This window comes from Loxodonta africana, chromosome 7 (assembly GCF_030014295.1).
Source record: "Loxodonta africana isolate mLoxAfr1 chromosome 7, mLoxAfr1.hap2, whole genome shotgun sequence".
Classification (NCBI taxonomy): domain Eukaryota; kingdom Metazoa; phylum Chordata; class Mammalia; order Proboscidea; family Elephantidae; genus Loxodonta; species Loxodonta africana.
This window is the reverse complement of record NC_087348.1, coordinates 126,425,210-126,443,053: the sequence shown is the minus strand read 5'-3', so window position 1 is coordinate 126,443,053 and position 17,844 is coordinate 126,425,210. Positions and strand designations below refer to the sequence as shown.

The 17,844-nt window shown below is 37.9% G+C and overlaps 1 protein-coding gene across 2 annotated transcripts in view; it reads left to right on the top strand.

Annotated features, from left to right (window-relative positions):
- The window catches only part of KBTBD3 (kelch repeat and BTB domain containing 3), a 37,965-nt gene extending 22,954 nt beyond the window's left edge, over positions 1-15,011 (top strand). Inside the window, exon 3 of one of the 2 annotated variants that reach the window (XM_064288865.1) lies at positions 6,213-15,011. In XM_064288865.1, the coding sequence (XP_064144935.1) occupies positions 6,213-7,485 (1,273 nt within the window). In that variant the 3' untranslated portion in view covers positions 7,486-15,011. Of the gene's footprint in view, positions 1-5,882 lie in introns of both variants that reach the window. The other variant, XM_010595430.3, reaches the window with a different exon arrangement.
- Positions 15,012-17,844: the final 2,833 nt, after the last annotated feature.

The window sequence follows — 17,844 nt, the reverse complement described above, 5'->3', positions numbered from 1 at the left end:
TCCATCATCTCTACCATTGACCCCTCTCCCTCCCCTCAGCTGTCTTCTCTCTGTCTTAGGTTCAGTAATTTGTTGCAGTGTCTCACAGAACTGACAAGCTGTACTTACAGTTATTTGGTTTATTAGGGAAGTAAACAGGCTACAATTTGGGATCAGGATCAACTTGGAAGTAACAGAACAGGATCAACTTGGGAGTAACAGCCTGCAACCAGGATCAGTGTCAGGAAGCACACAGGCAAGGTCTGGAAGGCTCCCCCAAAGTGAAGAGCGTATCCTTCCCCTCTTCAGTGTAGGACAGCCCTCTTAGCTCCTCTTGGCCTTGCTCACCCATTCTCTGTCGTGCACACCCCCTCAGGACAGGCCTCCTCTTGGCCATGCACTTCCCCTCTTAGCCCTGCATGCTCTGTCTGGTGTGCGCCCTTCTCAGTGGTGCACCACACCGGGCTCTCTGTGTGGCCTCTAGCCATCTTCAGTGTTACAGCCCTTGACCCATATTACAGCACTTTTAGCTCCACTGGCAATCATTCTAAGGAGCCCTGGTGGTGCAGTGGTTAAGTGCTCGGCTGCTAACCAGTAGGTCAGCGGACCTGCCAGCCGCTCCATGGGAAAAAAGTGTGGCAGTATGCTTCTGTAAAGATTATAGCCTTGGAAACTCTAGGGCAGTTCTACTCTGTCCTATAGTGTTGCTATGAGTCGGAATCGGCCTTATGACAACAGGTTTATTTGGCAAGCCTTTTACCCAAAGGCACTCCACTCTCTCTGCTTCTTTCTTCTCTTCTCTCCTTGTCCTTGACCATCTCCATAGGATTGGTTCCTTATATAGGCTAGTGGCTTAGTCTGTGGGGTGGATTTTCAAGCCACTATGTTTGCATAGTAACTGACCAATCCCTTGGCTGGTCTAAACTGACCAATCCGTTCCCTAGACCACAGATGGCTCCATCTGTTTGCATAATAACTGACATTTTCTGCCTTCAGAGACTGGCTTCCTCCCTGGGCAAAAGTAAGGAGCTTCTCCAAAGAGTTGGGACAACTGTAACAACTCAGGGTTTAGGGGAAATATCTCCCAGACTTTTTGTTTGTTTTCTTTCACAGCACTATGGCAAAAGGCCACATAAAGGAACTCATTTTACCACAATTAGTATATTGAAATGCTCGGGGAAAAAAATAATCTCAGATCAACTTTGTTTGAGAGATTCCTATAGTGAAGCAGTTAGAAAAAGAAAGCAAGACTTGATTTAAAAAAAAATGGAACTGAAGTTGAAAAAAAGAGGAATCTGAGAGGAAAATGAATTGCAGCCATGTCTATCCATCCAGGGGAGAGGGGCTCTTACGCAAAAGGATTTAAAGATTTCTCGTCCCTTTGGCAAAGATATTTCAGTAGTTGAGGAAAGTCCCTCTTAGCTGAGAGGCATTTCTCAAGTTCACCCAACTACTTGCCTTGTTCTGATTCTAAGCAACCTGCTGAATATAATTTGGTTTCCCGTATAGGTCACTCCGCAGGGAATGTCCTAGTCATCACGTGGTAAGAATCCCCTGTAATAACAGCAGATCCCTGACTCTGCAAGGTTAAGAGTCAGACACAACCTCTGTGCTGTGGTAACTGTATCAACCCTGTGAGGCCTCTTGGTCAAAAGACAGGCAAGCCTCTCAGTGACACTCTAGCTTTTACCCCTCCTCGTCATACCAAAGTAAGCTTAAATCCTTATTGCAGTATTTTGCATTATGTTCAATTTTGGAAGCAATTTTAATTCAAAGTAGGCAGGATATAGGTACAAGTCCCCAGTAAATAAACTTAATAAATATAGAGTAAGATTTGAGAAATAGAAACACCTAGCTATAATTTATACTGTTTTTAATCCTTTCACCCTGGTTTTGCTGCCAAAGTCTAATTATACCTCACATTTATTGTCTTACAGAGAAAATCTTATAGGCTGCACTTGATTCAGCAGACATTTATTGATATCTACTACTTGCTAAACACTCACTCCTACAGGGTTTCATGCTTTGAGTTTGGGAGCAATGGTTCAGTGCTACAGTAAAGTTCCCTACATGAGGTGGGAAGGCTGCAAAGGTCTCTAACTAGCTAAGCAGACTATATATCTTCATCTCTTCTTTTCTCTTTCCTCTCTCAAGTAACCTTCTTCAAACTCTACTAATACCCTACCTCCTCTTGTGTTCTGATACTCCCAGGTTCCACAGTTCCTTCCCATCTCTCTTCTAACCCAGCTTTTCTTCCATGTGATTCTTCTCTGCTCTCCTACCCTTCACTTTACCCCTACACCACAGGAAATGTAGTGGTTAAGTACTTGGCCTCTTAATACAGATGCCCTAATCTAATCAACTCAATGGTACTGGGTATCTGGGTTAAATCTAAATCCCACCTTCAACACTTGTTAACCATGTGACCTTAGGCAAGTCGGAATCGACTCGACGGCATTGGGTATTTGGGTTAAATCTAAATCCCGCCTTCAAACCTTGTTAACCATGTGACCTTAGGCAAGTTACTTAACTTCTCCAGGCCTCAGCTTTCTCATTTTAAAGAATTAGGATAATAAAAATAGCACCTAACTCATAAGGCCATGATAAGGATTAAGTGAAATAATGCATAAGTAATTCTTAACACAGATCCATTACATTCAATTAATATTAGCTGCTATTATTATTATTATTTCTAAACTTAGCAAAAAAGTGGAATAAATCTGGTGTGAACACACTTGACTTCCCCATAATGTTTTCATGCTAAAAAATAAGAGGTTCCTGTAAGCATTTGAATTTGCAGTCCTCTACTGTCTTTGTTGAAGTTATTTATTAATTGAATATGTCAGCACATCATTGTCCATAGTACCTTCCTCAGCTTATTCCTAGCTTTTAATGGGTCTGCTTTGAATTTTTTTTTTAAATTACTGTTAAACAAAACAGCAATATCCTTTTAGAATTTTCTACCCATTTTGAAGCAACACAAATGACAGTCTTACAATTACCTACGTCCTTAATTATATATAGTATTTTGCTAAATTAGTACACAATTTACATAAAAGTATGCGCAAATGTATACAGAAGTTCTATAATTTACACTCTTGTAAGGCCACTAATTCATTATATTCATATTATGATCAAGCTCATTGGAATATGGGGAGGAAGATATAAAATAAAAATGGCGAGAAAGTGCACAATGCATGATAAATACCCTTTGCAATGTGTTTGCAAAATGAAAATTATAATCGAGATGTCAAGTCATTGGAGACAAGAAATTGATTTGGAATCAAATATTATAATCACTTTATGATAACATAAATTTGAGATAGATAGTAACTGGATAATTTAAAGATGGGTAGGATGAAGTATAGAAATACAAGCTTGCATGTGTTGGTATGTAGAGTGTCTTCTCAAAGAAATGTGGAAGTTTAAAAATATATAGAATTTGATAGAAAACATTTGATTTCTTAAAATAACGATAACAATAATAGCTAAAACTTTACATTTATTAATTCATTTATTTCTTTCAACAACCCAATGAAATAGGCACTATTTCAAATGAAGAATTTGAAGCATCATGAAGTTAAGTAAACTCCTCAAGGTCACACAACTAATAAGTGGCAGAGCCTAAATACCAGTCTGGGCAGCTGGGTCTAGTTTATTATTCTAATCTGACTATAGATATTTTAAAGATCTAATATAATTGTTATCACAGACTAATATTTCTAAATTGATATGCATGTTATTGAAACACCCTATAATGTGTAACAATATAATTTTTATATTTATATAGGTATTAAGGTGTATTGGAATTAGTGGGGACATATTTTGTCATCCTTCCCTTTCCTAAGGAATATTCTTTATATGGAAGACCCTCATGTTTTTCAGTTGCATGTAGTTCCTCTTTAATATCCTTAGTTACCTTCTAAGACTCCAGCAAATAAATTGGGTTTTTCCCTCTAGTATTTCAGCACCTACAGGCAATGGTCACAAGAGTAGCCTGGACAGTATTGGCCCAAATACAAACAAGTATTAAACCAGAACTAAAGCCAGTCAGTCTTAAATTTCAATGAATGATCAGCTTCTGTCCTTGGTTCTAAGTGTGAAAATGAACAGCTCTGGATATGAAGTTAAGAGTGGATGGCAATATCGTTCTTATCAAAACCATTAGTAAAATGCATATAGTTTCCTGCCTGAACATTTCCAAATAATTTATATTTTTGCTTAAATTGAACCAAAGAAGTTCCCAATTACTTAGATTCTATCAAATTTACCAGTAAATCAGAACTTGTTATGACGGGCTGTCAAGCTAGTCTAGTTATTCAAATGGAGACCCATCTCCATCACTCAGTGACTGTTATCATAAAGACTGATTTTCAGCCTTTTTGGCATGATACTATACTGTTATTGTTTAGTTTTATCAAATCATGTTCCTCTTTCCCTAAAGTGCTGGGTAAAATGGATGTTTTTAGACATAGATTTAGGTTTATTTTACTTGGCGAGTTTCCCCTCAAAAATGGATTCATTGGAGGCATCTAGTATCTATCTCACTGTTCTCCATCTTTCACGTCTCACTACTGTGAAATTGAAGATTAGTTCAAAAGACATTTTTAAATCCCAAACCCAGAAGTATTATATATAATTGCATATTTTAAGTCATTTTAGTTATCACCAGCACAGTTGATACTAATTAACCTATAAATAAATTCTGGTATTAGTCAAGGCAAGGTCATGGAGCTCTATAGATACATCCAAACTCCCTGAGGGACCGAATTGCTGGGCTGAGGGCTGTGGGGACGGTGCTCTCAGGGAACATCGAGCTCAATTGGCATAACATAGTTTATAAAGAAAATGTTCTACTTTCTACTGTGGTAAGTAGTGTCTGAGGTCTTAAAAGCCTGTGAGCAGCCATCTAGGATATTCCACTGGTCTCACCCCTTCAGGAACAGGGAAGAATGAAGAAAACTAAAGACACAAGGGAAAGATTAGTCCAAAGGACTAATGGACCACATCTACCATGGCCTTCGCCAGACTGAGTGCAGTACAATTAGATGGTGCCAGCTACCACCACTGGCTGCTCTGACAGGGATCACAATAGAGGGTCCTGGACAGAGCTGGAGAAAAATATAGAACAAAATTCTAACTCAAAAAGAAAGACCAGACTTACTGGCCTGACAGAGACTGCAGAAACCCTGAGAGTATGGCCCCTGTACACCTTATCACCTCAGTAATGAAGTCGCTCCTGAGGTTCACGCTTTAGCCAAATATTGGACAGGACTGTAAAACAAAATGAGACTAAAGATGGCGCATCAGCCCTGGGGCCGGGACTAGAGGGCAGGAGGGGACAGGAAAGCTGGTAATAGGGAACCCAGGGTTGAGAAGGGAGAGTGTTGACATGTCGTGGGGTTGTTAACCAATGTCATAAAATAATATCTGTGCTAACTCTTTAATGCGAAACTGGTTTGTTTTGTAAGCCTTCATCTAAAATACAATAAAAATAATAAAAAGTAAATTCTGGCATTAGAGAGATTTTGCTTTAATTTTATGAATAACATATAAGAATATCAAATCAATATATAAAATTTAAATCTTTTTATAGTCTATTTTTAGAGTTTGGATAACTGTAGCTAAGCTATTAAAAAAAATTTACATATATGTATATATTTATTTTTTCCTCCAATATGAGAGTTATATAATACATGTTTGCTGATATTTGATAAATAATATGATTTATAATTATTTTCAATATTAAAATAATGTATTAGGATATTTTTAAAAATATGTTTATAAAATTTTAATTTTAAATCAACTTTAGGATAAAGGAAGTATCTTTAGTTAATAATGAAAATAATTATGGAATAAAATGTTCCTGTTTACTTGTTCTTCTGTATTCTTTATTTTTACAGGGCTATGTTTGAAGTAAACATGAAAGAAAGAGATGGTGGAAGTGTTACCATTACTAATTTGTCCTCCAAAGCAGTAAAAGCATTTCTCGATTATGCGTATACTGGGAAAACAAAGATAACAGATGATAATGTAGAAATGTTCTTTCAGTTATCATCATTTCTTCAAGTTTCCTTCCTATCCAAAGCTTGCAGTGACTTTTTAATAAAGAGTATTGATCTTGTCAATTGTTTACAGTTATTATCAATGTCAGATAGCTATGGCTCTACCCGTTTGTTTGATCATGCATTATACTTTGTACAACATCACTTTTCTTTGTTATTTAAATCCAGTGATTTCTTAGAGATGAATTTTGGAGTATTACAAAAATGTCTGGAATCGGATGAATTAAATGTTCCCGAAGAAGAAACCGTATTGAAAGTGGTCCTCAGTTGGACTAAACATAACTTAGAATCAAGGCAAGAGCATCTGCCTCACTTGATTAAAAAAGTGAGATTACATCAATTATCTGAGGAGACACTCCAAGACTGTCTGCTCAATGAAGAGTGTTTACTCAAAAGCACAAACTGCTTTGATATAATCATGGATGCAATTAAGTGTGTGCAAGGTTCTGGTGGACTTTTCCCTGATGCTCGACCATCCACAACTGAAAAATATATATTTGTTCACAAAACTGAGGAAAATGGAGAAAATCAATATACATTTTGCTATAATATTAAAACTGACTCATGGAAAATCCTGCCACAGTCACACCTGATTGATTTGCCAGGATCCAGTCTGTCTAGTTACGGAGAGAAAATATTCTTGACAGGCGGTTGCAAAGGGAAGTGCTATAGAACAGTTCGACTTCATATTGCTGAGTCATACCACGATGCCACTGATCAAACCTGGTGCTACTGTCCAGTCAAAAATGATTTCTTCTTGGCATCAACTATGAAAACACCAAGAACCATGCATACATCAATTATGGCTCTCAATAGATTATTTGTCATAGGTGGAAAGACTAGAGGATCTCGGGACATTAGAAGCCTCTTAGATGTTGAATCTTACAATCCTCTTTCCAAAGAATGGGTGTCTGTGAGCCCACTGCCCAGAGGCATATACTATCCAGAAGCAAGTGCATGCCAAAATGTAATCTATGTTCTTGGATCAGAGGTAGAGATTACTGATGCCTTTAACCCATCTCTTGATTGCTTTTTTAAATACAATGCTACAACTGATCAGTGGTCTGAACTAGTAGCAGAGTTTGGGCAATTTTTTCATGCAACACTAATTAAAGCAGTCCCTGTAAATTACACACTGTATATATGTGACCTTTCCACCTATAAGGTGTATAGTTTTTGTCCAGATACTTGTGTTTGGAAGGGTGAAGGATCTTTTGAATGTGCAGGGTTTAATGCAGGTGCAATTGGAATTGAAGATAAAATTTATATATTAGGTGGTGATTATGCACCAGATGAAATCACAGATGAAGTACAGGTCTACCACAGCAGCAGGTCCGAGTGGGAAGAAGTTTCACCAATGCCAAGAGCCTTAACTGAATTTTACTGCCAGGTGGTTCAGTTTAATAAATACAGGGACCCTTGGTTTTCTAATCATTTCTAAAAGTAATATTTGCTTGGACGTTCTCAAACTATTGCAGTCCTAAAAACATACAGTAAACTTGTTAACCATAATGATTGGGGGAAAAGTCTTTATATCTTAATAAAATGTCCCTGCTATTAGAGAATTACTATGTATACACACCATATATGTATTAACAGTTCCAAGAAACTTAAAATAAGTACATTTTACCAAAACTTTTATTGAATATAATTTAATCCTTGAGAATACAGGAGTCTCTTTGATGCTTTTAGAGTAGTGAGAATCGACTCGACGGCACCGGGTTTGGTTTTTTGGAGGATTATCCATGAAAGGCTAGTAAAAACATCAAAGTTCACAGATTTCTACTCTCTAGATGGGAGAAGCCTCTTTAGGTAATAGAAATGTGTTATTAAACTATCTCATGAAGTAAAAAGTAAGTTAGAAAGAGGTGAGAATCCTGCCCCGTTGTACAAGTATAAGAGTTCTTGAGTTGCTACCCTTTCTGATAATTAGTTAACTCCTTTTAAGCACTTTTTAAAACATTTTTTTGGTCAGAAATTTTTCTAAAATGTAATATATTTTCTGAGCCTTCTGAGTAGTATGCTAAACACAGTTTATTTTTTTTCATGATTCAGCCCTTCATTCAGAGCATAATTTACCGTGTTATAATACTGTAATGTCACTTGTAGTTACTGAAGTGCTTTTATAATTGCTGCATCTATAAGTCTCAGTGTCAGTTGCTTCCAGTTTCTGGCAGTATCATACTTCTCTTATTATTTTCTGGCCCAAGCTTAGTAAACTAACATTCTTAATTTAATCAGAAGTTCTAAGTTAAACCTGACCATGTATTCCATTGAGTGATGTTTTTGGAATATGGGATGATAGTCCTAAAATACAATTTCTTTATCATTGTAAGGTTCCAGTGTAATTGAAGATGTAGAAAATATGACCTCTAGATAAATTATATTTCTTAAAGTTTTAAATGTGCAAATTTGAGTTGTAATAAGACATTCAGGATTTAAATTAGTACCATACCAATTTTCTGCATGATATATACTAACTGTAAAGTACCATGTTGGTTTATTACTTCACTAAATTATTCATAGTGACTTTCCGTATTTAAAAAATGACTGGGGCTTTTGGTATTGATAGTAATATTTGCAACACACATCTGTTTAGATGTTTAAGCACCTGTACCCAAACAATGCAAGAGTATCAGTCATCCTTGTTCTCAGCTGGATGATTCTGCCTTGCAAGGGGATGTCTTTCTTTAAGGCCCCTGATTTAAGTCTCAGGAAATGTATTAGTTGGATTTCTCTGTAACCAAATGTAGTTGCCTATAGCTGAAAAGCTAAGACCCTCTATGAGATGGATTGACACAGTGGCTGCAACAGTGGGCTCAAACATAGCGATGTTTGTGAGGATGGGTCAGGACTGGGCCATCACAATAACAACAGCAACAACACTTTGTAGAGGGAGCCCTGGTAGCACAATGGTTAAGTGTGGCTGTTAACTGAAAAGTCGGCAGTTTGAACACACCAGCTGCTCCATGGGAGAAGAGACCTGGTGATCTGCTCCTGTAAAGATTATAGCCCAGGAAACACTATAGGAAAGTTCTACTCTGTCACAGGATCACTATGAGTCAGAATTGACTCGAGAGCCCACAACAACAGCAACGACAATGTATTTTGTAATAATGTTAATCTCTTAAAAAAAAATGTACGTATTCCTTAGAAATGTGTTCCCAAGTGGGAATATACTGAAATGAAGGTCTTTATTTTACCATATAAACTTTTGCAATCATAAGTTCCAAACGTATTTTTCAAAATGAAACAAAATATTAAACTGCATTATCATGCAATTCTAAAATCAGGATTGTCCCTGATCAGATGACAGTTGCATAAAAAGTATTCTGTAGAATTGGTGGCCTTCCTCCCTCTATCAGCACATGGTTGGTTGGTTCTGCCCTTTTCTGTGTGCACCTTAAAAAGAAAAGAAAATCCAGTGGAGGTGTGTGTGTGGCTTTGAAAACAAATTGTTTGAGAAGTACCATAAACACAATGGGTGACCTACATGTGTATTCGCTGAACTGTTAATTTAAGCATATATAAATCATTGAGTTCATTTAAAATCAATATGAGTTGCTGACTCCAGGAATTACTGATCTTTTCTAGAAAAGGGAAGCTAAAGCAAAATCTAATCCCTTCCTCATCTTGTTTCATTATTGTGTCACCTTGATTTTCATTATTCTTCTCATTGGCCATTGACTTCTGATAAAGTGTCTAGAAATATCCTTGTTATCAAGATCTGTTTGGCTCCCTCTGCATTTGATTAGGAAACCCTGGTGGCGTAGTGGTTAAGTGATACGGCTGCTAACCAAACGGTCGGCAGTTCGAATCCACCAGGCGCTCCTTGGAAACTCTGTGGGGCAGTTCTACCCTGTCCTATAGGGTTGCTATGAGTCGGAATCGACTCGATGGCACTGGGCTTGGCTTGGGCTGGCTTTGATTAAATTCATTTTCTAATGTACAAGATTTTTTGCCTTAGGGTCTACAACTGCTGCAGGTTACTTATTAATCATTTTAAGTTACTGTCATCTCTTTATATTTGCACCTTTGTCCTCTTCATGTTATGACTGGGAGAAAAGTGCTCTGTCTAGTCATAAACACCTCTATCTCTGTTCTTTTTCCTTGGCTCTATGGCAATCTGTGCTGGACTTGACCCCATTAATAAGTGATTTCTTTCTCTCTGATTTTGCATCTGTTCATAATGCTAGCACTTTCATCTGATCTATCTGCCTTACAGAAAATGGCTCTGTTTCTTCATAATCCTCAAGGTACCCAACTGTGTAATCACAGGGTCAGTCACTAAACTGATTATGTCTTTCTGGTCTTGCCAGTCACTGTGGTTTCACCATACAAGAACCATGTATGTCATCTGGCCTCACCTTCGTTCTATATCTCTGACATGCACATCTGAGTGATCCCTTCCCTTGAATCTATCTCAGTACCCCCAGAAGGAGCTTTTTTTCCTGTCTATAAAGTTAAGTAAGAGGAAATAACCTCCCTTTCTCTATGGCCTGTTCCCTTAGTCTTATTTATTTCTAATATTGTAATGTCTTCCAAAGCAGAAAGTAAGTATATGGCATTATTAAATATAAATATATAAATTTATATGAGGTAAATTCTAAGTTAATGGGTATTCCTAGGGTGATCTTCAAACCTGAGTTAAAACGTGAAGCATCTTTTGTTCATCTACAGCCTTTGACACTAAGTAGTATGAAGAACATTTGCACAATAAAAAAAAAAAAACTACATTCCCCTAAGGCTCAGCTTTGGTATTGGGAGAGAAAGAGAAGGTCTTTATTACAGCACTGTTCATTACTGCTGCCTTTGAAAGCTAGAATATTATTTTTTGAGAGAGACCACCTGCTATGATACGATTCCATTTTTCCCAACACCAAGAAGAGCAATTGAATATGGGTTCAATGTTCTTTGCTCAAGGTATACCGTTTGAAAATCAGTTATATAGAGAGGGAAGCATCTGTTTACATTTTGAGATTTGGAAGCAATAAATATAATGATTAAATATACAGTCCAATACATATAGTGTTACTTGTATATTATTATTCTCAGTCTAATTGTCTCCAGTGTTCTGGAAAGTCTTATATTTAGAACTGAAAGTGGAAAACCCAAATATCTTCCAGGGGGTAGCTCTAGAATCAAGGGCTGAAATTTACAAGAAAGTAGATTTCTGTTCAATGTAAAGAACAATGTTACTCAATGTAAGGAAAAATGTTACTTCACTTTATAAAGCTATACTTCAAAGTGGGACTAGTTATCAAAGACTGTGGCAGATTATTAGCCTAATAAGATCCTACATAGGAGTTCAGGGCCAAAGATTTCTACATTGTATTTAGACATTTTGATCTCAATAGTTATCTGATGTATGACTAATTGTTTCCTCCTTCAATTTAGTCAACATTTGGGATATTCTGACTTCAATGGTTCTGCATACCCCAGACTTCAGTAGGAATTGAATCTCAAAACTACACCATTTTAGGAGCATTTTCATTGAAGCAAATTTTTCCCTTTTTTTTTTTTTTTTTATTACTCAGGCCAAAGTCTATACATGGTGCTGATATTTATAGTGAGTTGCTAATCAGGACTTTTCCTTCTATCGTAGGTGCACGTTGATTTTGTAATTAGTAGAAACTTAAAGGCTGGTACCTAAAATTTTCTCCTGAATGATTGTTCTTATTTCCTTTTAATGTATTTATACAGCTAAATGTGGTGATTCTGGTGGAAGATTATATAATTTGAAAAAGTATCTTTATATATTAAAAATCTAAATGTGTTAAAAAATTATATTTGATGACACCATGATGCTTAATCAAACTTAATATCTAAATAAGGGATTTAATCACAGGATGATACTGTTATATACTTACCAGAAGATATCTCTTCTAAATCGTAGATTCATGTTCAAACTTGAAAAGAACCTTAGAATTTAATATAGCTTCCAACCTGGTATAGAACCAAAAACCAAAACCAAACCCATTGCCATCAAGTTGATTCTGACTCATAACCCTGTAGGACAGAGTAGAACTGCCCCACAGGGCTTCCTAGACTGAAATCTTTTCAGAAGCAGACTGCCGCATCTTTCTCCTGCAGCACAGCTGGTGGGTTCGAGCCACTGACGTTTTGGTTAGCAGCTGAACATTTTAACCACTGCACCACCAGGGCTCCTTCTGGTATAGAAAGTCCCTCTAAATTCTAAAACATCCTTGATTCATGTCTTATCAGTCTCTAATTAAATGTTTTCAGTGGTAAATGGATCACTACCTCCATTTTTGAACAGTTCTGTTAGAAAGTTCTTCCTAACATTGAAAACCACTTTGCCTCCCTGTAATAATTTCCAGCCCTTGGTCTATGCCATGAGTCCAGTTAGATTTAGCATGATGTCTTCATAAAACAAGGCCCTAATTGAATAGCTTTGTTCATTTCATTAACTTTGATGACACCACCAACCATAAGGGTCCAACTAGTTCAACAAATTATTCTGTTGTCCCAAGGGTAATAAGGTTGCTGAGATAACTCAGAGTACAGTTCTCTGCTAGTAGAGTATCACATTGTAGTGTAAGTTTTTCTTTACATGTCTGTCTTCCTCATTTAACTGGAAGTTCTTAGAGATAGGAACATAACTTTATGATTTCTAGACCCAGCAACTAGCACAGTGCCTGTCATATAATAATACAACCAATAAATAAATACTATTGAGATAACTATGTGAAACAAAATATATTTATTATAGTTGTTACTGAATGAGTTTAATATATCTGTACATTTTCTAACTTATTTTCATGTGCAAAGGAACTTATTTTGATTTATGTTAGAATTTTACGTTTTAGAATGCTACCACATTGTAATTTAGCTGTTAATTTATGTGGTAATTATTTTTGTCATACTTGATATCTTGCTCATGTTCAAAGTCTCTGAAGAAAATTGGTTTAGGTAGTTTATACAACCTCAGTTATGTTTATGTTTTAGTATATGGAAAAGTTAATCATGAAGCACTTTTCTATTTAAGAGAGTGAAATTGAATTATACAGTGTACTGCCTGCCTTTGGAGATCATATATAGCTGATTGTACGGTTGTATAGTGTATGTATAGTTGGTTCCTGAAAGTGAAATTACAATATAAATCCAAAGTGTTTTATCCTTCTAATGGTTTAGTGCTTGGGGATTATTTGTTCTTAGTGAGTTTTAATTATACTATCTAATTCTGTGTTTCCTTTCAAAGGCAATAATGGATAAGACAATGACTGCAAGTTTCATTAGTAAACACCCAACACTATTTCTCCTACAGGATCATAATAGCTTCAGTGATCTTTTTCCCCACTTAGGGGCATAGTGCCCAAAGCTACTTTCATTGTATACACAGGTAATTTACTTCATCTCTCTATTTATGGAATGCGGGTTTGGCCATATGCTATGAGAAATAAAATTAGCACTTTTGCCTGTCCATATTAATCACATTAATGTGTAGTAAACATTTTAATCTTATAAAATAGCTATTTATTAAAATATATTTCAGAAAAAATGACATATTCCATCTGTATTGTTGTTAGAAATAAATGAGGTAAATGTGAGAATGCTGCTGACACACTGTGAGGGCTGTAACCAATGTTACGGAACAATCTGTGTATGAATTTTTGAATGGAAATCTAATTTGCTGTGTAAACTTTAACCTAAGACACAATAAAATATTAAAAAAAATAAAAGAGGTAGATGAAGGTGGATGCCAGAACTCTCATTTTTTGTCACCCCCTCCCTTTCCCTAATTTCCTGGGTTCCTAAGTGGTTCTGATGGGACACAGAACTATCGACAGTGTGGTAATGGAGGTGGGGAGAGCATCAGAAGGGGCTCCAGTAGCTGGGATGACATGTCCTGCAGTATAGACTTAGAGGAGGAAATCCTGGTCTGAAATGATGGGGTAACAGCCAGGCTGCAGGTGAATTTCAGGAGGGGAGCGACCTCTAGGCTCTGACTGAGCTAAGAAAGAACAGACCAAATGTTCATGATCATGAGCGACAGACAACAGCAGCAGAAGCTAGCTTCATGCACAAGGCTAGGAACTGACCAACTGTACCTCAGTGGACACCAGGTATACAAGCACCATCCTGTTACCAGGGTCTAAGCCTTCCCTACCTGATACATCCAGATGCTTATGGGGTAGAGCAGGTGAAGGGGTCCAAAATCATAGAGACTAAGTGGTAACCTGAAAAGACTGTTTAAATGTTTGCATTGGACCCAAAACCAAACCCACTGCCGTCGAGTCGATTCCGACTCATAGCGACACTATAAGACAGAATAGAACTTCCCTGTAGAGTTTCCAAGGAGCGCCTGGTGGATTTGAACTGCCAGCCTTTTGTTTAGCAGCTGTAGCACTTAACCACTATGCCACCAGGGGTTTACATTGGACAGATGCTCTCTTAATTCCAGTTCCTATAATTTTCCTCCTTTTTTGGAAAGGTTCACTGTCTATAATATTTTTGGTTTTCCTATATGATGAGCTGGGATTTACTAAGTGACTAATTTACTCCCAAGTCCCTCTTCCAGACTACTGCCTAGGTTGAAACAGAGTTCCTCCCTGGAGACCCAGCCGTTGAAAAATAAATTCTGTCCCCCTCTCACATGATTTCAGAGGCCCGTGCTCTTCTCCAAATCTGTAAGGATCTCTGGTTCTCACTCGTCAGTCCTTGCTCCTAACTTAGGGCTCCAGATTTCTTGCCTTATTACCTCCAATTCTCCACTTTGCCGCCATCTGTCTACAGTTTAATTCTCCTTAATCTCCCTAGGCAGAAGCCTTTAACAAAGTTTATTAAAACTTAAGGATATCATACTGTCTTAGTTATCTAGTGCTGCTATAACAGAAATACCACAAGTGGATGGCTTTAACAAACAGAAGTTTATTCTCTCACAGTTTAGAAGGCTAGAAATCCAAATTCAGGGCACCAGCACCAGCAAAAGCCTTTCTCTCTCTGTTAGTTCTGAGGGAAAGTCCTCGCCTTCAATCTTCCCTTGGTCTAGGAGCTTCTCAGAGCAGGCACCCCAGGTCCAAAGGATACACTCTGCTCTTGGCACTTCTATCTTGGTGGCATGAGGTCTGTCTTCTCTGCTTGCTTCTCTCTTTTATACCTCAAAAGAGATTAGCTCAAGATACAACCTGATCCTGTAGGTTGAGCCCTGCCTCATTAACATAACTGCCTCTAATCCTGCCTCATTAACATAACACACAGCTCACTCCCAAACAGAATCACAACCATAGGCATAGAGGGTAGGATTTACAACACATAGGATAACTACATCACCACAAAAAGGAGGACAACCGCATAATACTGGGAATCGTGACCCAGCCAGATTAACACACATTTCTGGGGGACACAATTCAGTCCATAACATTCCACCTTTGGTTCCCCAAAATTTATGTCCTCCCCACACACAAAACACATTCACCCCATCACATCATCGCGGAAGTCTTACATCAACTCCAAGTCCAAAATCTCATCTTCTGAATCATCTAAATCAAATATGAGTGAGATTTTAGGCACATTCCATCCTGGGGCAAAATTCTCCTTCATCTGTGAACTTGTGAAATCAAGATTACAAGTTGTCTGTTCCCGAAGTACAATGGTGGAGCAGGCACAAGGTAGACATTTCTATTACAAATGGGAGAAACTGGAGGGAAAGAAGTGATAATAGGAGCCAAGCAAGTCCAAAACCCAGCAGAACAATTTACATTCGCTCTCAAGTCTTGGAAACAGCCCTCTGTTCTTTGGGATCGTCTGGGCAATGGTCTTGCTTGGGTGTTGGCCATGCCATCTGGAGTCTTGGTGGAAGCTCCTCCACCCTGGGCTTCAGCTCTGATTTCTAGGCCCACTGGGACAGAAATTCTGCTCCCTTGGTGTTCAGCAAGCCCATTCTCCTAGTCCATTTGAGTGGTGACCCCACTCTCTCAGTCTCAGCAAACCCCGTTTTCTGCTTCTTGGGCGTGGCAGCTGTCTTAGGCTGGGCTCTCTAGAGAAGTAAAACCAGTGACGCATAGATAGATAGAAGATAGATAGATTTAGAAATAGCTCATGGGATTATAGAGGCTGGCAAGTCCCAGGGCCATGGGTCAGGCATCCAGCTAGAGGCTTCTCCAGGGACTGACGAACCCCAGATCCACAGGTCAGATGGCAGGCTGCTGACTCACAGCTGCAAAGGCTGATGAATTCAAGATCGACAGGTAAGATGGCAGGCTGCTGGCCCAAGTTCCAAACTGGAGGTCAGATGCTGACGAGCCAAATGCAGGATCCAGAGCAGAGCAAAAGCTTTGCCAGAAAGTCCACGTATATTGGATGCATCACCCCCCACCCACCTCCCCAGGAAATTCCCTTTCAAATGATGGCTACTCACAGCAGATCCTATCATGGAGGGTGATCATATTATATCAGATCTCATCATGCAAGTGATTAAATCATTATACAACTGCCAAACTATATCATAACTGCCAAACCACTGAAAATCATGGCTCAGCCAAGTTGACACACAACCTTAACAACCACACATAGGAAACTGGCCTGCTGGACAATGCTACCCTCAGAACAGAACTCCCCTCTCTCAGTTAGCATTTTAGTACTCTCGGGCCTCTGGTGAAGTTTTCCTCTTAAGCCATTAATCAGAATGGTTAACCATCTTAGTCTGATGCATTGGCATTTAAAGTACCCATCAAATACGTGAATTAGACTCTTTGCTCACTCACCTTCCACACAGGGGACCTGGTTCAATTCCTAGCCAATGCACCTCGTGCGTACCACCACTTGTCTGTCAGTGCAGACTTGTGTATTGCTGTGATTCTGAACAGGTTTCAGCAAAATTTACAGACTAAAATGGACTAGGAAGAAAGGCCTGGTGATCTACTTTCAAAAATTAGCCAATGAAAACCCTATGGACCACAATGGTCTGATCTCCAGCCAGTTGTGGGGATGGCACAGGACCAGACAGAAGACCAGGCAGCATTTCATTCTGCTGTGCATGAGGTCACCATGAGTCAGGGGCCAACTCGGTGTCAGCTCACAACAACCACCAACAACCACCTCCTACTACAGAGGAAAGAAGAGAGAAGTTTCTTAATGACAGATTTCAATCTCCATACTTACAGGAAATTGCAATGAGCATTTAAAATAGCAGTTGTCCCCTTTTCCAGTCCTAAGAATTACAAAATATTTGGCAAGAAGCCCTATACATTTACAAAATATGTTTTGTCAAAAACTATTAATAGCAGTTTAGCCAGTACACAGATTTTAATTGGTTTATATTTTTTCCAGAGAAAATACTAATCTTGAAAAAGTAAAACTCTTTTACTATGAATCTAAAATTTTTCAAAATGCTTAGAAAGTGTTGTGAGGTGTTTGAAATGAATACAAAATATTGCAATTTTAGGCAATGTGGCACTAAAGCAGTCTACAGAAGGAAGAGTAATTAATTAGAACTATTTTTTTTTATAGACTATATTATTAAATGCTTTTTGTAAACCCTGTTTTTCCAGGACCAGTCCCTTCATACTTATTAAATTTTGCAATTTTTAAAGACTTTCATAAAGCTTAACGAGCCTAAACCTAAGGTAACCAATGTAATAATATTCGTGAAGAACTTAAGAAGAAATCTGTGTGAGCTATCTTTAAATAGAATTTAGGCATACATATTAAAAAGATCATCCTAGTATTTATAGTCAAAGATTTCACTGCACCTGATAAATATTTTGCATTTCTTCCAAGTTCAGGGCTTGTTTAACCTGATTTTGCTCTGCTGATAATTAGTGAATCTTCCATGTGA